General features: G+C 38.5%; 1 protein-coding gene across 1 annotated transcript; it reads left to right on the top strand.

Moving 5' to 3' along the window:
- Positions 1-2,405: 2,405 nt before the first annotated feature.
- LOC127123016 (uncharacterized) lies at positions 2,406-3,182 on the top strand. The gene has a single exon (XM_051053283.1). The coding sequence runs from the start codon at positions 2,406-2,408 to the stop codon at positions 3,180-3,182; it is 777 nt and encodes a 258-aa protein (XP_050909240.1).
- The last annotated feature ends 15,503 nt before the right edge of the window (positions 3,183-18,685 follow it).

Below are 18,685 nucleotides of genomic sequence, written 5' to 3'. Positions count from 1 at the left end.
TTAGACTTATGATGATCCATTTGGACTTTTCCAAGTTGATTTGAAATGGATTTGAAGTTTGACCTTTATTTGTTTATTTTAATTCAAGTATTATTTAAATTCCAAAAAATACAAAAAAATATTTTTATTGTTTCTTGACTTCTAAGCTTCATCTCACTTCTGTTTACAATTGATTGATGTTGATTCCATTCATGTTTGATCAATGTGTTTTGGTTATGTCTTTTGAATTTCAATTATGTACATTCCATTTCCATCTTCTTCTTCTTCTTTTTTCTTTTCGACCAATGAGTTAATGATTGGTGGTTAGCCTTGACATATGAGAGGCTTAACCTTCTTTGATTCAAATCAAATTCATCTTGATCAAAGATCAAATGAATTGTTTTGCATTAGAGATAGGTTGCTTCTTGGTCAAGCAAAAAACCTAAATCCATACAAGGTCATTCTTCTTTTCTTTTGGAATGACAAGTTGTAGGAGCTTGGCTTACTAGTCATGGTCTCTAACTTGTATTTATTTGCCTATAGTTTTATTGACCGACCTCAGATAGGTGTGACTACTACATTAGTCCACTTACGATTGCTTAACATAGCGCTAAATTGCCTTATGGCACACTAACACTAACTACTAATTACTAACTTTTAATTCAAGCATTTAATTCATGCAATTTATTTTAATGCAATTTAATTTCTTGCTCATTAATTCATTTATCTTTGCCCTTTGCTCACTTGAGCTCATGTTTATGTTAATACAATTTGCCTTTTGTTCACTTGAGCACATTATTATGTATATACTATTGTCTTGTGTTTTGTTTTGTTTTGTTTGTGTGAACCCAATGCAAATGGAGAAAGGACTTAGATTTAGGACCTTACCTATGCTAAATGGAGTTTGAAGAGCAACTAGGTCCATTCCTTTAGAATGCTAAAATTGTCAAAGAGCAACTAGGCCTCATGCCTTTAGAATGCTTAATCTTGAAGATGACATTGAAAAGACCCCTAATTCTAAACTCACTCTTGTCCATTCTTTCTATTGCATTGTGGAACCTTTTGATTTGTGTGTTCTTATGATAGGGATACCAAACTTGAGCTACTTAGAAGGACCATTGTCATGAGCATCCAAAATGAGAGAGCCAAGTCCAATTGGAAGATTCCTAGGAGCTTGATTGATTATTTGCTTGATTGCTTGAGTTAATTGCTTATTGCTTGATAAGTCCAAAGGAAATGAGCAACTTGAATCATCTTTATGATCTCAAGAAGGGAACTCCAAGTTGTTTTATTTCTCTTCCTTCATCTTTTCATGTTTAGGACCTATCCCTTCTCTTCTTCACTCAACTCTAACCCAAGCCAAACTTTTTGTGCAAACATTGACATTGCTTTCAAATTAGAAACCTAGGCACTATGCCTTTGATTTTTCAAACTCTTTTTCATAACACTTACTTTGAATTGAATCTTAAGTCAACTTTGACCTTATTTTGTGAATACTTTTCATTTGTAAATACAACTCACTCAAATTGATTTTATGGTTCCAATAACCATTTGTGTTAAAGATTTTCATAAACATTAGCTATTAGGTTTGAGTTATCTTAGAGGTTGATATAATACTCACCTATATCCTTAGTGTTGGACTATAAGTCTTCCATGCTTATTATAGGGTTAACCCCTCACTAGCATGTTGAAGATCTCCTCACATGGTGGATTTGTGTTCTAGGTTGAGTTTTCTCCCTTTGATAACAAAAGACCTTAAGTCTCTTGGCCAATCAATTCACCAATTTCTTTTGAGATTTTTACCCCGAACTACGAGGTTTTGATCCTACCTTTTTAAGATGGTACGTAGGTAATGGGTTTATCCATTCAAACACAAAATTGTAAATAACTTGTATATTCTTTTCTCATCTACCCAATCATGTTTGCACAAATATTTTCACAAATACCAACCTACCATAAAACATTTGTAAAAAGGGCTCCCTTAGAGTACTAAGGATGTTTTGGGTGCTTAAAACCTTCCCATTGCATAACCAACCCCGTTACCCAGATCTCTGACATTTTTATTAGTTTTTGATTTGATAAAACTTCTCGGTTTTTGTTCGTTTTCTAACCTTTCTTTTGGATAAATAGAAGTGAGGTGGTGACTCAAATTGTATGATTTACTTTTGATTTAGTCAATAAATCTAAAGGTAACGAATACCCCGCTATAGACTCTTCCTACCTTGATACTCATGTTGCGTCGAACTTTTGAACCTACAACAAATGGCATATATAGTTTATTCATATCATATCAGAATTTTGAATTTGCGTGACTTATATCATCCCATCATTACATTATCATTCATCATGACAAAAATAAGTGCATATGCATTTCTTTTCGAGGAATCCACGAGTCCAGTTTGTTGACTAAGCATTCAAGGCAAACCATGAATCCTGACAGGAAAAACATTCACAATTACAAGTTCGTAGAACCTCAACTGACTGTCTTGAGAGGACTAGGGGCACGTCTAGATCTTGGAAACAAAGATGACTTCAAGACGTCTTATGGAAACCTTCTGGGAATCCTGACCACCGAAGTCAATACCACTGTTGTGCACACCCTGGTGCAATTCTATGATCTTCCGCTGAGATGCTTTACATTCCAATATTACCAATTGGCACCCACATTGGAAGAGTATTCACATATTCTGGGTATTAGGATCAAGAACCAAGTTCCTTATGTGCGCACTAAGGAAATCCTTAAATATCAAGTCCTTGTTGAAGCTCTCAACATAGGGAAGAAGGAAGTGGAGCTGAACTTGAAACCTAAGGGTGGAATTCATGGCTTCACCTCAAAGTTTCTAGTAGATAAAGCTATTACCTTCGCCGAAGATGGGAGTTGGACGACCTTCAACGCCAGTCTAGCTCTACTAATCTATGGGATCGTACTGTTTCCGAACATGGAAGAATTCGTGGATCTGGCCGCTATTCATATCTTTCTAACTCAGAATCCTATTCCCACTCTTCTTGCTGATACTTATTACTCCATCCATGTAAGGACCCAGAAGAAGAAAGGAACCATCGTTTGTTGTACTCCTTTGCTGTATAGATGGTTTATTTCACATCTACCCAGCAAATGCCCTTTCGCTGAAAACAAAGACAACTTGAAATGGTCCCAGTGGATCATGTCCTTGAACACCGAGGACATCTCCTGGTATTCTTAAATCTACGACAGCGTCAAGCTCATCCTCAGCTGTGGTGATTTCCCTAATGTACCTCTTCTTGGTACGAAAGGCGGAATCAATTACAATCTGAGGTTGGCACTACGACAGTTGGGATACCCCATGGTAGATACGCCTGACCTCAAAGGTGTAGAAGGTTTTGTCTTGTATGAAGGGGTTGAAGATCCAGAATTAGTCAAGAAGATCGTCAAGGCTTGGGGAGCAATTTGTCCTTAAGGGAAAGCAGAAATGGGTAAGAAGAATTGCATTTCCAAGGAAGCTTACACCAAATGGGTAAAAGACAAGGTTAGTGAGACTTTGTTGCCATTCCTTCCTGAACCATCCATGAGCATCGAGCCTCCTGAACCATTAATCCATCAAACTTCTGAAGTCGATGAGTTGAAAAGAGTTATCAAGGCCCTAGAGAAAGAGAACGCCGATCTCAAATCTAGGCTTGGTAAGATCTCCTTAGAGAAAGAAACTTTGAAGTTCAATCTGAATCAGAAAAGAGATAGGGTGCATCAAGCGGATAACGAGGTGAAAACCGAGGTATTCAAAAGAATCAAGGTGGGTGACACACTCAAGGGAACTTACACCAGTTTGACAATAAAGAAGAAACATTTATCCAAGACTCAATACCAGGCTTGTAAAACAGAGCTTAATTATAGAGAACATACCAAGAAGCTTCGAGACCACATGGAAGCTTTCCAAAAAGGATTGAAGGATGAGCAAAGCCGCACCAAGAATCTAGAAGTCACTCTTTTCCAGAATCAGTACGAGCTAAACCAGATACTTGAGGAGATCCGCGAGCTAAAAGAGCAATCACACAAGAACCTAGAAGACGCCAACCTACTCCCAAAAGTGAATGATCGCCTGAAGAAGGACCATGGACATCTTGGAAATATCCCCAACATGGAGGAAACAGTTGTGAGAAGCATTTCAAGTGAACCTGATTACGACCTACCACCTGAAGGGAGGCCGATGTTGGGAGAATGGAGCGCATGTCTGTCCCCGAATTCTCTGATTTATTATGAGGGGTTGTTGTCAAGATGTTTCTGAATATTTCCCACTGGGTTTGATTTTTAATTCACTTTTGTTTCTAGGTTAATGTCTGATAGGGTCAATGTTGAGACTCTTGTAGCCCAATGGGCAGCTTATTGATATGTACTTGTATTCCGCTTTCATGATATATGAATAAAAGAGTTTCTTGGCTATTGGCTTCATAAATTGTCTCTCTGTATGCTTTGTATTTGCTTATGTTGATAAACAAACTCAAGGATTCCTTGGAAATTTCTTCCTTTACAAAAATGAATATAACATAAATATGCACATATCATTTTTTTTTGCATACATGCATGCATTCACGCATTTATCTGTCATAAACCTCCAGAAAACAAAATGCTTACTCTCTCCATCTTTCCACAGCAAAAACGACGACTCGTCATCACTATTTCACTCGCGCAAACAAATCCAAGATCATGGCTGACTTTGAAGCTGACAACACTGTCGTCCGTGAATCACTCGCCCAAGTTCAGGACAGAATGAACATTTTCCAAGGCAACATGGAGGCCATATTGGAACTCCTCCAGACTCAGAGGGCTCCTGCCTCTGCCAACACTGCTGGTGACAACGCCACTCGTGCTACTGGGGTGGCCAATCCTGATGTTACTGCTGGTGCTACTATTGAAACCTCGGTGGAGACTGTAATACCAACTTCTGAAAACCGCCAATTGGTCCTTGCTGACATGAATAGGCTTGCTGCTTCCTACCCTTGGGGAATGCCCCAAAATTTTGCTGCCCACTTTGCCAATGGGGGGGCCTTCTTTCCTCATCCAACTCTCACCGCCCCCGCTGCTGCTAGAAACCCTACTTTCCCGTGGGGCACCGTAAGATCCCAATATTGACCCTAAGATTCCTCATGCAATTTCATCATAAGCATTAGCATTGAGATCATACCTTAGCATCCTCCTTACCCCTCTTTCATTGGGTTTGTTTTGGGAGAGATCACCAAGCACCATGTGATTGTATCATACTTGTATATTATCATTTTACTAACCAAAATAGAAAAAATATGTCTTTGCATTTGCCTAACTCTTTTGTAGGTAGGGCATGATCTCCATTAATCTATCAAGTTCATATCTAGGGTTTAAGACCCTCATGACAAAGAGCACAACCATGAATTGATCCAAGAATGGTTATGAGCATCATATATGAGTTCCATTGATTCCTACATGTTATATTGATCAAGTTTTCTTCAAGAGTAAGGAGGTGATTTGCCTTGGAAACCCTAGTTTGACTGGGTATTTTGAGTAACTTCTCCAATAAGCTATCTCACCAACTGATCAAATTTCTCAAGGGACACTTCAAAATTCATCATCTTATTCATATATGATCAACCATGAGCAAATGAAGTCCAAAGAATTGAAGGTTAGCAAGTTGGTTGATGGTGGTTGGCTAGATGAATTCATTTGATCAAAATTGGGTCTCCCTAGACCCTATCTCCTACAATTTTCACCATATGAAAATGATTCCAAGCGAAAAGTTACTCTAAATGACATTCCAAACAACTTTCATGTTTATACCTGAGCTAGTTTTGCTTGGAAAATCATTTTCTATGTTGAAACATTATAGGTCATTTTGTCTAAACCCTAATTTGAAAGTCAACTTCTCAAGGCCATAACTTGCTAAACTTTTATGAGATTAAAGATTTCAAACTTGCATAATCAAATTCAAGATGTCTACCTAAACTTTTATGTTTGGAGTGAGATCTGATTCAACTTTTATGAGCATGTGATATGAGGTTACATTTTAGGTCATTTTTTACCTATACCATTGAACAAGTGATTTTCCTCAACTTCAAAAATGCATAACTCTATCATTCCAAATCCAAATGACATGAAATTAGTGACCATTTTGAAGGACTTTTAAAGAGCCACAACTTTGAAGAAGACACATTTCTCATTTGAAGCTCACATAAAATGTTAAGTAAGGTGGAATATTGAGATATATGGTTTGACACTTAGAAAAAATTTCAACATGTTGAAATTTCCAAACTTCCACCTTAAAATTATCCATGTTCCAAGCTCCAAATGAAAAAGTGTTCAACATCAAAATTGTTCCCCTTGATCCAAGCTTTCCAAATAACCCAAGCTCATGCATTTTGGATGAGTTTTGCTAGGTTTGCACATGGATTTAACAGGGTTGCATAATTGGAAAGAATTAAACTTAAGACTTCAGTTCACTTTGCCTTGCCAATCAAGCTTCCATTCTGACTTCATTTGGAATCATTTTGGACCTTTTTGCATTGCATCATAGGCCTGCACATGCCCATGCACTCGTGCCATCAACATTGCTAAAATTGGACAAAATTTGAAGTGTGCAAATATCATTCATTCATGCAATAAATACATGACCTCTGTGCTCATTTGAATCACACCTTGTGCGCCAGCTTTTCCCCCCATTGAAACCCTCATATTCTAAAGGAAAACCTGAGAAATTTCAATTTGAAATTTGAGTTTGAATCTCAATTGTTGGAGATTCAAGAACTCCAGGATCCAAAGCCTTGCAACCTCTCTAATCACTTCCTACTAGCTTCTCAAGTGTGATCAGATCGTGTTTGGAGCAAGCAACATCAAGAACTGCATAACATTGAAGGTAATTTTTAGAAAACTTCATCTCTTGGATTCTCTCTCAATTCTACTCAATTCTCTTGGATCTTTGGTTGTCTGAAGTCCTACCAATGTAGGAAGAAGATTGAGTTGCTTAGAGGTCAAATCGTAGCAACTCAGTTGACACACCTCAAAATTCAACTCCTCGTATCTTTCTATATATGTGGACTTAGTTAAAATTGAGGTCAGATTCGTGCTCTACGCCATTTTTTCTTTCAGATCATGTCCTCCTTTTCCATTTATGTGATGGTGATGACTGAACCAGTCCGGTGAGCCTCGCCTGAGAAGGTGGCCGGAGGTCCAGCGCCAGTGGTGTGCTGGACAGGTTCTGAGCCACATGATCATTCCAAAACGTTTTAATCTCACGCGTCCATTGTGAATACCAGGCGTGTGGATGAGTTGACTAGCGTGTATCATGGAACGCGCGTTCTAGGCCACTTGATCTGCCACCTCAATTAATGAGGGAGATCAAGTGGCTCACATTTTTTGCTATTTTCTGATTTTCATTTTAATCCTTTTATTTTCATTAATTCATATTAATTTTAATATTGATCCAAAAAATATGAGAGTTTCACCAAAAAATTTCAAAAAATTTCCTCTTTCATATTCTGAATTAAAATTATTTTTTGGATCATGATTAATATTTTTCATGATTTAGTTGATTTTGTGATTATTTTTAATTATTTAAAAATACTTTTAAGTCTTTAAAAATTTTGAAATTTTTTCTCCAAGGTCCTTTGACCTTGTTTGACCTATGATAAATCTCATGACCATTTTTTTGGTGTTTTGATGAGGTTTTAGGAATTTGAAAAACCATATTTAATTTAAATGTATTATTTTAGTCTTTTTTAATTGAATAAATGCCAAATAATTTTTGTTGACCAATTGTGATGATTTGTTTGAGTTTGACTCTTGTTGTTGGGCCTTGGTCAAGGTTGATTTGACTTTGTCAAGTTAATATCATTGGATTTAGGGGATTGATGGAATGTATATTCCATCTCCCAAAATGAATGGATGATATTAATTTGGTAAAAGTCCTCCTTTGACCAATTTGAGTTATGATCCATTCCCCTCCCTCTTCATCTCATTCCCCTTCTTTATGCACCCATCTCATTTGGCCTATGATATCTCAAAGTCCTAAAGCTAGTTGATTGAAAAATTAACATGAGTATGGATGAGATTAGGCCATCTCTTTTGCATATTCTTTTTGTGTGTGGTATGTTTCATGAGCATAGTCCATTATACTATGTCTCAAACATGCATTAACACCAAAATTCTATTGCCCGGCCTCAAATAGTTGTGACTTCTACATAAGTCCAATTACGATTGCTTAACATAGCGCTAAATTTGTGACACAAAAGGCATAGCATTCTAGTTAGTGAGATTGTAAGTCTCCCCTCTTTCATGGTATTGTGTGGAAACTTGACCTTTTTTCCTTCCTTTGGAAGATATCTTGGCTCAAGGATACATGCTTGTGATAAGTGGGTTGAGTGTTCTCCAAAGAATGTCTTAAAAATGAAAAGCAAAAGCAAAACAATACTAACTTCTAACTCATTAACAACTAACTTTTTATTTCAAGTCATTTACTTTAATGTCATTTAATTTTAGTCTTTATTCATTTGCCATCATTCATACCATTCTAATTGTTTATGTTAATGCAATTTTCACTTTGTCCATTTGGACCATATTTGTGATATATCCTGTTTGTGTATACTTTGCTTGTTTGTGTGGTCTTTGACCATCAATGTACATAATAACAACAAAAACCCTAAAAAAATTGTGTGGACTGTTGGCTTGATCTTGGAAAAATGGACTTAGAACTTAGGAAACATTTTTATGCTAAAGGACTTGGCCAATGCCAACTTTCTGTGAAACCAAGTGCTTGCAATTTGAAACTTCATCTGATACATCATTCAAGATCTCCTTGAGTTCATCTGTAACATGATCATTGTGAAGCTGTTATTTTGAACCTGTGACTTGTGGAATTCATCTATTACATGGGATAATTTGAAGAATATCATGGAATGGCTAAAGCTTGGATGTGGCTATCTTTATTTGATGTCTTTGCTCTTCAAGATAATATAATTGTGCATTTGTGTGTTGCTTGATTCTAAATGTCCAAGGGAATTCTGGGTTTCTATTGACATTCTTGTCTATTGGATTGCTACCCATTGGTCAGATCTTTTCAACTCTTAACTTTTAATTTTGTGCATAGCATTAGTCCCTTCATCTTCTCCCCATTCCTTTAATTTCAAAATCTCTCCCTCTCTTTTCAAAATCTTCTTTGATTGAACTTATTTTGTTCTAAACTTTGACTACTTTGCAAAAAGATAGAAACTTTGGCCTTATGCCGTTGTATTTTCAAACTTCTTTTCGTAAATCAAACTTGTAAATAAACTTAACTATACTTGACTTAAATTTTCAAAAAAGCCAAAAAGAACTAACTCACTCAAACCATTTTTAAGCCTTCGTGCCTTTCAAACTTAATTTTTGTTAAAAGCAATGCATCCACTTTGAAATTTGTATCACGAACTACGAGGTTTTGATCCCTCATTCTTATGTTGGTACGTAGGCACAAGTCCGAAGGTCTTGTCAAACACAAAAATATAATTAATTGAATTCTTTTCTCATCCCCCCATTATATTTGTTTGTGAACATCATTTTTGTACCAAATACATATGCACACAAAAAGGGCACCCTAGGAGTACCTAGGACACTTAGGGTGCTAACACCTTCCCTCTGTGTAACCAACCCCCTTACCTGTAATCTATGACATTTTATTAGTTTTGATTTGAAAACTTCTTACTTTTGGGTTTTGTTCTTACTTTTTCCCTTTTCCCTTGGAAACAATAAAAGTGCGGTGGCGACTCTTGTTATTTGATGTCTAGCTTATCCATAGCTTGATGATCATGAATTTATCGCTACAGAAATTAAGTGGCGACTCTGCTGAGGAATAGTCTCCACTGGGTTTAGCCTACTTTTTGGGTGTATATATTTGTATATATATGATGTTTGTATATATGTATGTGTGATATAATCTGCTTTTTGTGCTTGGTGATCTCTGAGTGGTGAGACAAGTTCTAACCCGAACTTGAATTAAATTAAGATAGGAGGATGGTATAGTCATGTTTGATTTGTGTGGAGTAGTCCTTAACAAGTTGGCTTTCAATCCATCTGCTCAGTGGGGACTCTTTTGGATTTCGAAATGTCACATAAGTATTTATGGTTAGGCATTACTATCTCTAATTTGGGTCCGATAAGTTGAGGATCGTAGAACGTTTACCCCTCTTCGCCTATTTAGGACGGAGTGCGGAGACTGTTCAAGTGTAGACTTGATAACAGTTATTACGCGATACTACACTCAGACGAGTTTCTCTTGAGAATATTATGGGTAGATGAGTCAGTCATCTTAACTTGTAATATCCGATAGATGGAATTAAGACTTTGGGCACTTTTTTAGAACATGATTTACAGGTTTTTATCCTTAGTTCACTCCTTTGGGATGGTTCTTACCCAAACTCCATGCTCATGACTTACAACAAACCTTTGATTCTTGGTTGATCCAATCAAGTCTTGTCAATATTAATGGAACTTGGGTGTTGATAAGGTGTAAACCATAATCCACCAAAATGGATGATTGATCTTGACAATGACTTGATTCATCCCTTGACCGTTGTTTGCCTTGTGTGTGATCCCTTATTTGTGATCGTTGCATTCATGCATTCATGCGCATCATAACATTCATCACACGAAAAATTTCAAGTAACTGAGGTATTATTTACAAATATTTTCAGACCATGGATTGTGGATGAAGGAACACTAAGAAGTACAGTTTCAGATGTCCCGATTTAAAAGAGTTAAGGAAGCTAGCATCTTTTGTATTAGATCCCTTGGACTTCAAACAACACCATGGGAAGCTTCTGTTTATCTTATTTGCTGATGTAGTTGAAGGACTTTTGAGTGTGCTAGTGCAGTTCTATGATCCTCTCTACCGTTGCTTCATTTTCCCAGATTTTCAGCTTGTGCCTACCTTGGAGGAGTATTCTCATCTTTTGGGGATACCTGTTTCTAGTAGAGTGCCTTTTAGTGGATTGGAGGAGATTCCCCGATCTAGTATTATTGCCGAAGCTCTTCACTTGAAGAAGTCTGAGATAGAGGCTCATTGGGTGAAGAAAGGAGGATTATTTGGGTTGCCATCTGATTTCCTCATCAAGGAAGCTACTGCTTTTTCTCAAGATGGTAGTGTGGACGCTCTTGAAGCTATCTTTGTGTTGCTCATTTATGGATTAGCTTTGTTCCCTAACATTGACGGTTTTGTTGATGCTAACGCCATTAGACTTTTCTTGATTGGGAATCTTGTGCCTACTCTGCTGGGTGATATGTATTTCTCTTTGCATCTAAGGAATTCTAAGGGTGGTTGAACCATTGTCTGTTGCATTCCTCTTCTGTACAAGTGGTTTATTTCACACTTTCCTCAGACACCTGATTTTGTGGAGAACAAACAATGTCTACGGTGGTCTAAGAAACTTATGTCTCTCACTAATGATGATATAGTTTGGTATGATCCGTCTTTAAGCAGTTTGAAGATTATTGATAGTTGTGGTGAATTCTCTAATGTGCCTCTCATTGGTACACAAGGAGGAATTAACTATAATCCTGCTTTGGCTCGTCATCAATTTGGGTTCCCCTTGAGAGACAAACCTAATAACACTTTGCTAGAAGGTCTTTTCTATAAAGAGGGTAAAGATCCCCAACATTTGAAGTAGAAGATTGTGCATGCTTGGCATAATGTGAATAGGAAAGGAAGATCCGAGCTCGGCCCGCGCAATTGTGTGGCTTTGGAAGCTTACACTCTTTGGGTGAAGAAGAGAGATTTGGAGTTGAAGATGCCTTATCCTTGTGAAAGACCTATGTCTATGGTTGTGGTTGAGCCATTAACTCTTCCTAACCAAGATGTAGAGGAGTTGGAAGACGCGCTTGTCAAGATGAAGCAAGAGAAGGATACGTGGGAAGAGTGTTTTCGTGCTTTGAGCAAGAAACATGAAGAATTGCAGTTGGAGTCTAAGGAAAAAGATGCACTTATTGAGTTGCTTGAAGACCGAGTGACGAAGAGACAGAGAGAGTCGGAGGTTTCATCTTCTAACATGCCTCATCCTTCTGTTACTTGGAAGAAGATTATTGATTAGCTTGTCCTCGAGAAGACTCAGATGAAAGCTTCTTTTGAGACCGAGATCCGTCACATTCGAAGGAAGTACACGCCTTCAGCCAGATCTTCTGACATTTTTAGGGATCCTTAGGATGACTAGTCTCCTTTTCTGTTGTATTTTTCATTTGGTTTCTGAAACTATACTCAGTGTAATCCTTCCAATTATATAAATGAAAAAAGACTTTTGGTCATTTAAAATTGCAATTATTGATATATATATATATGTATTTGAAAATGATATAGTAAGTTCCTTGAAAATAAAAAAATAAATAAACAAGCATTGCATTTCATGCATCATTTGCATAAGCAGGTTTCTCTTTCGCCAGATGTCTCATTGGTGTTTCTTCTGTGCTTTAGCAAAGCAGACTCATCAGTACAACACACGCGCCAATCATCTCAGAATTATGGAGCATATAGAGAAAGAGAACAGAGAGCTGAAGGACGAGATCGCCCGCCTGACTGCCATGATGGAGACAGTTCTTGCTGCTCAGAGTCAATCTTCTCCAACGCCTGCAACTCCTCCTCCTCAAAGGACAGTTATTTCAGAAGTGGCTACCTCTACCATGCCTGCTGCTACCGCTCATTTTGCACCCACTATGCCTTCTGGATTCCCATGGGGAATGCCGTCCAACTTTATGCCTAAAGGCTTTGTGCCTACTTTTGCTTCCATGTCGGCATCTAGCCCGGTCATGTCTATGCCACCTCCCGTTGTGCACACCTTACCTCGTGTAGAGGACATCATTTATCACTCCGAGATGTCTAAGGGACCGGATTCCTACGAGAAAATGGATGAAATGAAAGATCAGTTTCTTGAGCTGCGCAAGGAATTGAAGACGCTAAGGGGTAAGGACTTGTTTGGAAAGAGTGCTGCTGAGTTGTGTTTAGTGCCCAACGTTAAGATCCTGGTGAAGTTCAAAGTGCCTGACTTTGAAAAGTATAAAGGGAACACTTGTCCACTCAGTCATCTAGTGATGTATTCTCGCAAGATGTCTACTCAGACCGACAATGATCAACTGTTGATTCATTATTTCCAGGACAGTTTGACCGGTGCTGCGTTCCGTTGGTATATGGGATTAGACAGTGCAAGCATTCGTACCTTCAACGACTTGGGAGATGATTTTTTCAAGAAATATAAATACAACGTGGATATGACGCCTGATAGATACCAACTTCAGTCAATGTCTCAGATGGATAAGGAGACATTCAAAGAGTACACGGAGAGATGAAGGGAGTTGGCTGCCCAGATCACTCCTCCTTTGGAGGAAAAAGAGATAACAAAGATCTTTCTGAAAACTCTGAGTTCATTTTATTATGAACGAATGATTGCTAATTCCCCTAGTGAATTTATCGAAATGGTAAACATGGGGATGTGGCTTGAGGAAGGAGTCATAGAGGGACGTTTGTCGAAAGATGAAGCATCATCGAGTAAGAGGTATGGCAACAATTCTGGGAAGAAAAAGGACAATGAAGCGAATGCAATAAGCAGTGGGAGGCAGAGGAGGCCTCAGATCAGAAGGAATCCACCATCCCGTCAACATCATCATCAAGTATCTTTAGTTATCCCTGTGTTTTCTAATCAATCAACACCAGTTCAACAACCACAACGTCAACAACAACAACAACAACCGCAACAACGAACAAACACCTACAACAACAACAATACCAACAATCATCATCAATAAAACTTTGAGAGGAAGAAGGTCTCTTTCGACCCGAGTCCTATGTCTTATGCATAATTATACCCGTCTTTGGTTCTTAAGAACCTAATCCAACCGAGAAACCCGTCGCAGATTCCAGAACCACTTCCTTGGTGGTACAAGCCTGAGCTCCATTGCGCTTTTCATCAAGGAGTACCCGGACATGATATAGAAAATCGCTATCCACTCAAGTATGAGGTTCAGAAGCTGATGAAAAGTGGAATGGTGTCCTTCGAGGACCGTGCGCCGAATGTGAAAGCCAATCCGCTACCCGCCCATGGGAACTCTTCTGTGAATATGGTGGACAATTGTCCTGGCGAGTTTAAGGTTTTTGATGTACGTATCCAAGATCCTAGGTGCATATGCATAAGGATATTTATTTGGTGAGTGATTGTGAACACGACCATGACAATTGTGTTATCTGTAGTGTTAACCCGAGGGGTTGCGAAGTTGTGAAAAGGTACATCCAGCGACTGATGGATGAAGGCATGATTCAAATTGTTCAATCCCGTCATGTAGATGACAATGTGAATGTCATAGTGCCCATTTTCAAGCATCCGGAGAGATTGGTAATCTAGTACGACAGTAGCAACAGTAACAATGCCAGCAATAGATCAGTATCGTCGTTGGTTATACGGTTAGCGGGTCCAGTCCCGTATTCATCTGATAAAGTTGTGCCATATCAGTATAATGCTACAATGATAGAAGGTGGTCAAGAGGTCCCATTGCCTACGACTAGATCTGTGGTGAGCATTGTTGATATTACCAAGGTGACCCGCAGTGGTCGTGTGTTTGGGCTGGTGTTCCCAAAAGATAAAGAAGAATCAGTTGTTGAAAAGAAGGTAGAAGTACCTGTTGTGGATCCAGTTAGTGCTTCAAAGGGTAAGTCTGGTGAATCCAGCGATTTGAAGGCTAACGACGATGATGAGGTACTTCGGTTGATCAAAAGGAGTGAGTTTAATATGACGGAGTAGCTGCTCCAAACCCCCTCAAAAATCTCAGTGTTGTCTCTGCTCATGAATTCTGAAGCGCACAGAGAAGCACTGCAAAGAGTTTTGGAACAAGCTTTTATAGAACATGATGTCACAGTGGATCAATTCGATCATATCGTGGCTAACATCACTTCTTGCAATAATCTCAGTTTTTGTGATGAAGAACTCCCTGAGGAGGGAAGAAATCATAATCTGGCTTTGCACATTTCTATGAATTGCAAAGAGGATGCTTTGTCAAAAGTGCTTGTTGACACCGGGTCGTCGCTGAACGTGCTGCCGAAGTCAACTCTGTCAAAGCTATTATGCCAAGGAGCGCCTATGAGGTATAACGGTGTAATCGTCAAAGCTTTTCACGGTTCGCGCAAAACAGTTATTGGTGAAGTGGACCTTCCAGCTAAGATAGGTCCGAATGATTTTCAAATTACTCTTCAAGTAATGGATATCCACTCGGCCTACAGTTGCTTGTTGGGAAGGCCATGGATTCATGAGGCAGGAGCTGTTACCTCCACATTGAACCAGAAACTCAAATTTGTGAAGAATGGAAAGCTTATGATTGTTGGTGGGGAGAAGGCGCTGTTAGTTAGCCACCTGTCATCTTTCTCTTATGTTGAAGCTGAGGATGAGGTTGGAACTCCGTTCCAAGCCTTGTCTGTTGCTGTTGAAAAGAGAGTTGGGGCACCTATGTCCTCATTGAAAGATGCAAGGAAGATTGTAGAAGAAGGCGACGTTGATCAATGGGGGCGCGTGGTATAGGTCTCCGACAACAAAGGCAGAACCGGTTTGGGATTCCAGAAAGGTTCATCAACTGCAAGGTCAGGGGATATGCAACTTAGCTTCCGCAGCAGGGGGTTCATTCATGGAAATGAACAACACTTATTTTGTGACGCATGGAAAGGCTTGCAACAATTGGACTGCTGTTGATGTTCCTATTATTTTGCATCGATCTAAGTAATTGTTTATATATGTTTTTAAAAAATCCTTCTCATATGCCTAAGGGAGAAGTGAACATTGTTTGGGCATTTTCAAATTGATAATTAATAAAATTAATTCTATTCATCCACATCTATGATGTTTGTTTTTACTTTTTTCTTTATTCTGAAAATGGTAATCACAAAAAACATAAATAAACAATATAATTGTCCATCTGCATAATATTTGGTCACAATTTTGTGACGCATGGAAAGGCTTGCAACAATTGGACTGCTGTTGATGTTCCTATTATTTTGCATCGATCTAAGTAATTGTTTATATATGTTTTTAAAAAATCCTTCTCATATGCCTAAGGGAGAAGTGAACATTGTTTGGGCATTTTCAAATTGATAATTAATAAAATTAATTCTATTCATCCACATCTATGATGTTTGTTTTTACTTTTTCTTTATTCTGAAAATGGTAATCACAAAAAACATAAATAAACAATATAATTGTCCATCTGCATAATATTTGGTCTCAAATTCACTTCTCTAAAATCAAAGTATTAAATCATTATGCAGGTTGGTTCCTAACCCCATTGAATATAATGATCTTTCTCCTTCTCCAAATTTTGAATTCCCTGTGTTTGAGGCCGAGGAGGAAAGTGATGTAGAAGTGAGTGATGAATTATCTCGTCTTCTTGAGCAAGATGAAAAAACCATTCAGCCGTTCGAAGAGAAGATTGAGCTCGTCAACTTGGGTTCCGAGGATGATGTGAAGGAAGTCAAGATTGGATCTCGACTGTGTCCAGATGTCAAGCAGGGGTTAATTGATCTTCTTCGAGAGTATTCAGATGTGTTTGCTTTGTCCTATCAAGACATGCCTGGTTTAGATTATGAGATTGTGGAACATAGATTACCGTTGAAGCCAGAATGCCCGCCAGTCAAGTAGAAATTGAGAAGTACGCGTCCTGATATGGCTGTGAAGATCAAATAAGAAGTGCAGAAGCAGATTAACGTCAGTTTCCTTGTAACCGCTGAGTATCCGTAATGGGTGGCAAACATTGTGCCTGTGCCAAAGAAAGATGGAAAAGTCCGCATGTGTGTTGATTATAGAGATTTGAATAAAGCCAGTCTGAAATATGATTTCCCTCTGCCACACATTGATATGTTGGTAGACAATACTGCTAAACTCAAAGTCTTTTCGTTTACGGATGGATTTTCCGAATATAATCAGATCAAGATGCCACCCGAAGATATGGAGAAGACCATATTAATTACACCTTGGGGAACATTTTGTTATAGAGTGATGCCTTTCGGTTTAAAGAATATTGGTGCAACTTACCAAAGAGCAATGACTACTCTTTTTCATGATATGATGCATAAAGAGATTGAACTTTATGTTGATGACATGATTGCTAAATCGATTGATGAAGAGGAACATGTTGAGCATTTGTTGAAGCTATTTCAGCGTTTGAGGAAGTATAAACTCCGCTTGAATCCCAACAAGTGTACTTTTGGTGTTCGTTCCGGTAAGTTGTTGGGCTTTATTGTCAGCGAGAAAGGTATTGAAGTTGATCCTGCCAAGGTCAAAGCAATACAAGAGATGCCTGTGCCCAAAACTGAGAAGCAAGTCAGAGGTTTTCTCGGCCGCTTGAATTATATCTTCAGATTCATTTCCCACATGACTGCCACATGTGCGCCTATATTCAAGCTTCTTCGGAAAGATCAGTCTTGTGATTGGACCGAAGACTGCCAGAAAGCTTTTGACAGTATCAAGGAATATTTGCTTGAACCTCCGATTTTGTCTCCGCCTGTGGAAGGAAGACCGTTGATCATGTATTTGACTGTGCTTGAAGATAGTATGGGTTTTGTTCTTGGTCAGAAAGATGAGACTGGAAAGAAAGAATTTACAATTTACTACCTCAGTAAGAAGTTCACCGACTGTGAGATTCGGTATTCTATGCTTGATAAGACTTGTTGCGCGTTGGCTTGGGCTGCTAAGCGTCTGCGTCAATATATGTTAAATCATACCACTTGGTTGATATCCAAAATGGATTCAATCAGGTATATATTTGAGAAGCCTGCTTTAACTGGGAGGATTTCCCGTTGGTAGATGTTGTTATCAGAGTATGATATTGAATATCGATCTCAGAAAGTGATCAAAGGTAGTATCTTGGTTGACCATTTGGCTCACCAACCAATTGAAGATTACCAGTCGGTGCAATATGATTTTCCTAATGAAGAGATTTTGTACTTGAAAATGAAAGATTATAATGAACCATTGCTTGAAGAAGGGCCAGAACCTGATTCCTGTTGGGGCAGGGTATTTAATGGAGCTGTTAATCAGTATGGTAATGGCATCGGGGCAGTGATCATTACTCCTCAAGGCAATTATCTACCATTTACAGCTAGATTGACTTTCAAGTGTACAAACAACATGGCAGAATATGAAGCTTGCATTATGGGGCTCGAAGAGGCCATGAATCTCAGAATCAAGTATTTGGATGTCTTTGGAGACACAACTTTGGTTGTGAATCAGATCAAAGGTGAATGGGAGACGAATCAACCCGGTTTAATACCATATAGAGATTATGTGAGGTGGATTTCAACTTTCTTTACAAAGGTTGAGTTTCATCATATCCCTCGAGATGAGAACCGGATGGCAGATGCTCTTGCAACGTTGGCATCGATGATTGTAGTGAAGTATTGGAATGAGGGTCCTAATTTGTTTGTGATGCGTCTTAATAGGCCAGCTTATGTGTTTGCTGTTGAAGAAATCAAAGACGAGAAGTCGTGGTATTATGACATCAAAAGTTTCCTCCAAAGTCAAATTTACCCGTTTGGGGCATCTTTGAAAGATAAGAAGACTTTGAGAAGATTAGATAGTAATTTCTACTTGAATGGTGATATACTGTACAAGAGAAACTTCGACATGGTTTTGCTCAGATGCGTGGATATACCCGAAGCAGACTTGTTGGTAATTGAAGTGCATGAAGGTTCCTTTGGTACTCATTCCAATGGACATGCAA

The sequence above is a fragment of the Lathyrus oleraceus genome, chromosome 2, assembly GCF_024323335.1.
Source record: "Lathyrus oleraceus cultivar Zhongwan6 chromosome 2, CAAS_Psat_ZW6_1.0, whole genome shotgun sequence".
Taxonomy (NCBI): Eukaryota; Viridiplantae; Streptophyta; class Magnoliopsida; order Fabales; family Fabaceae; genus Lathyrus; species Lathyrus oleraceus.
The sequence above is the reverse complement of the archived record's forward strand: the minus strand, read 5'-3'. Positions and strand labels throughout refer to the sequence as shown.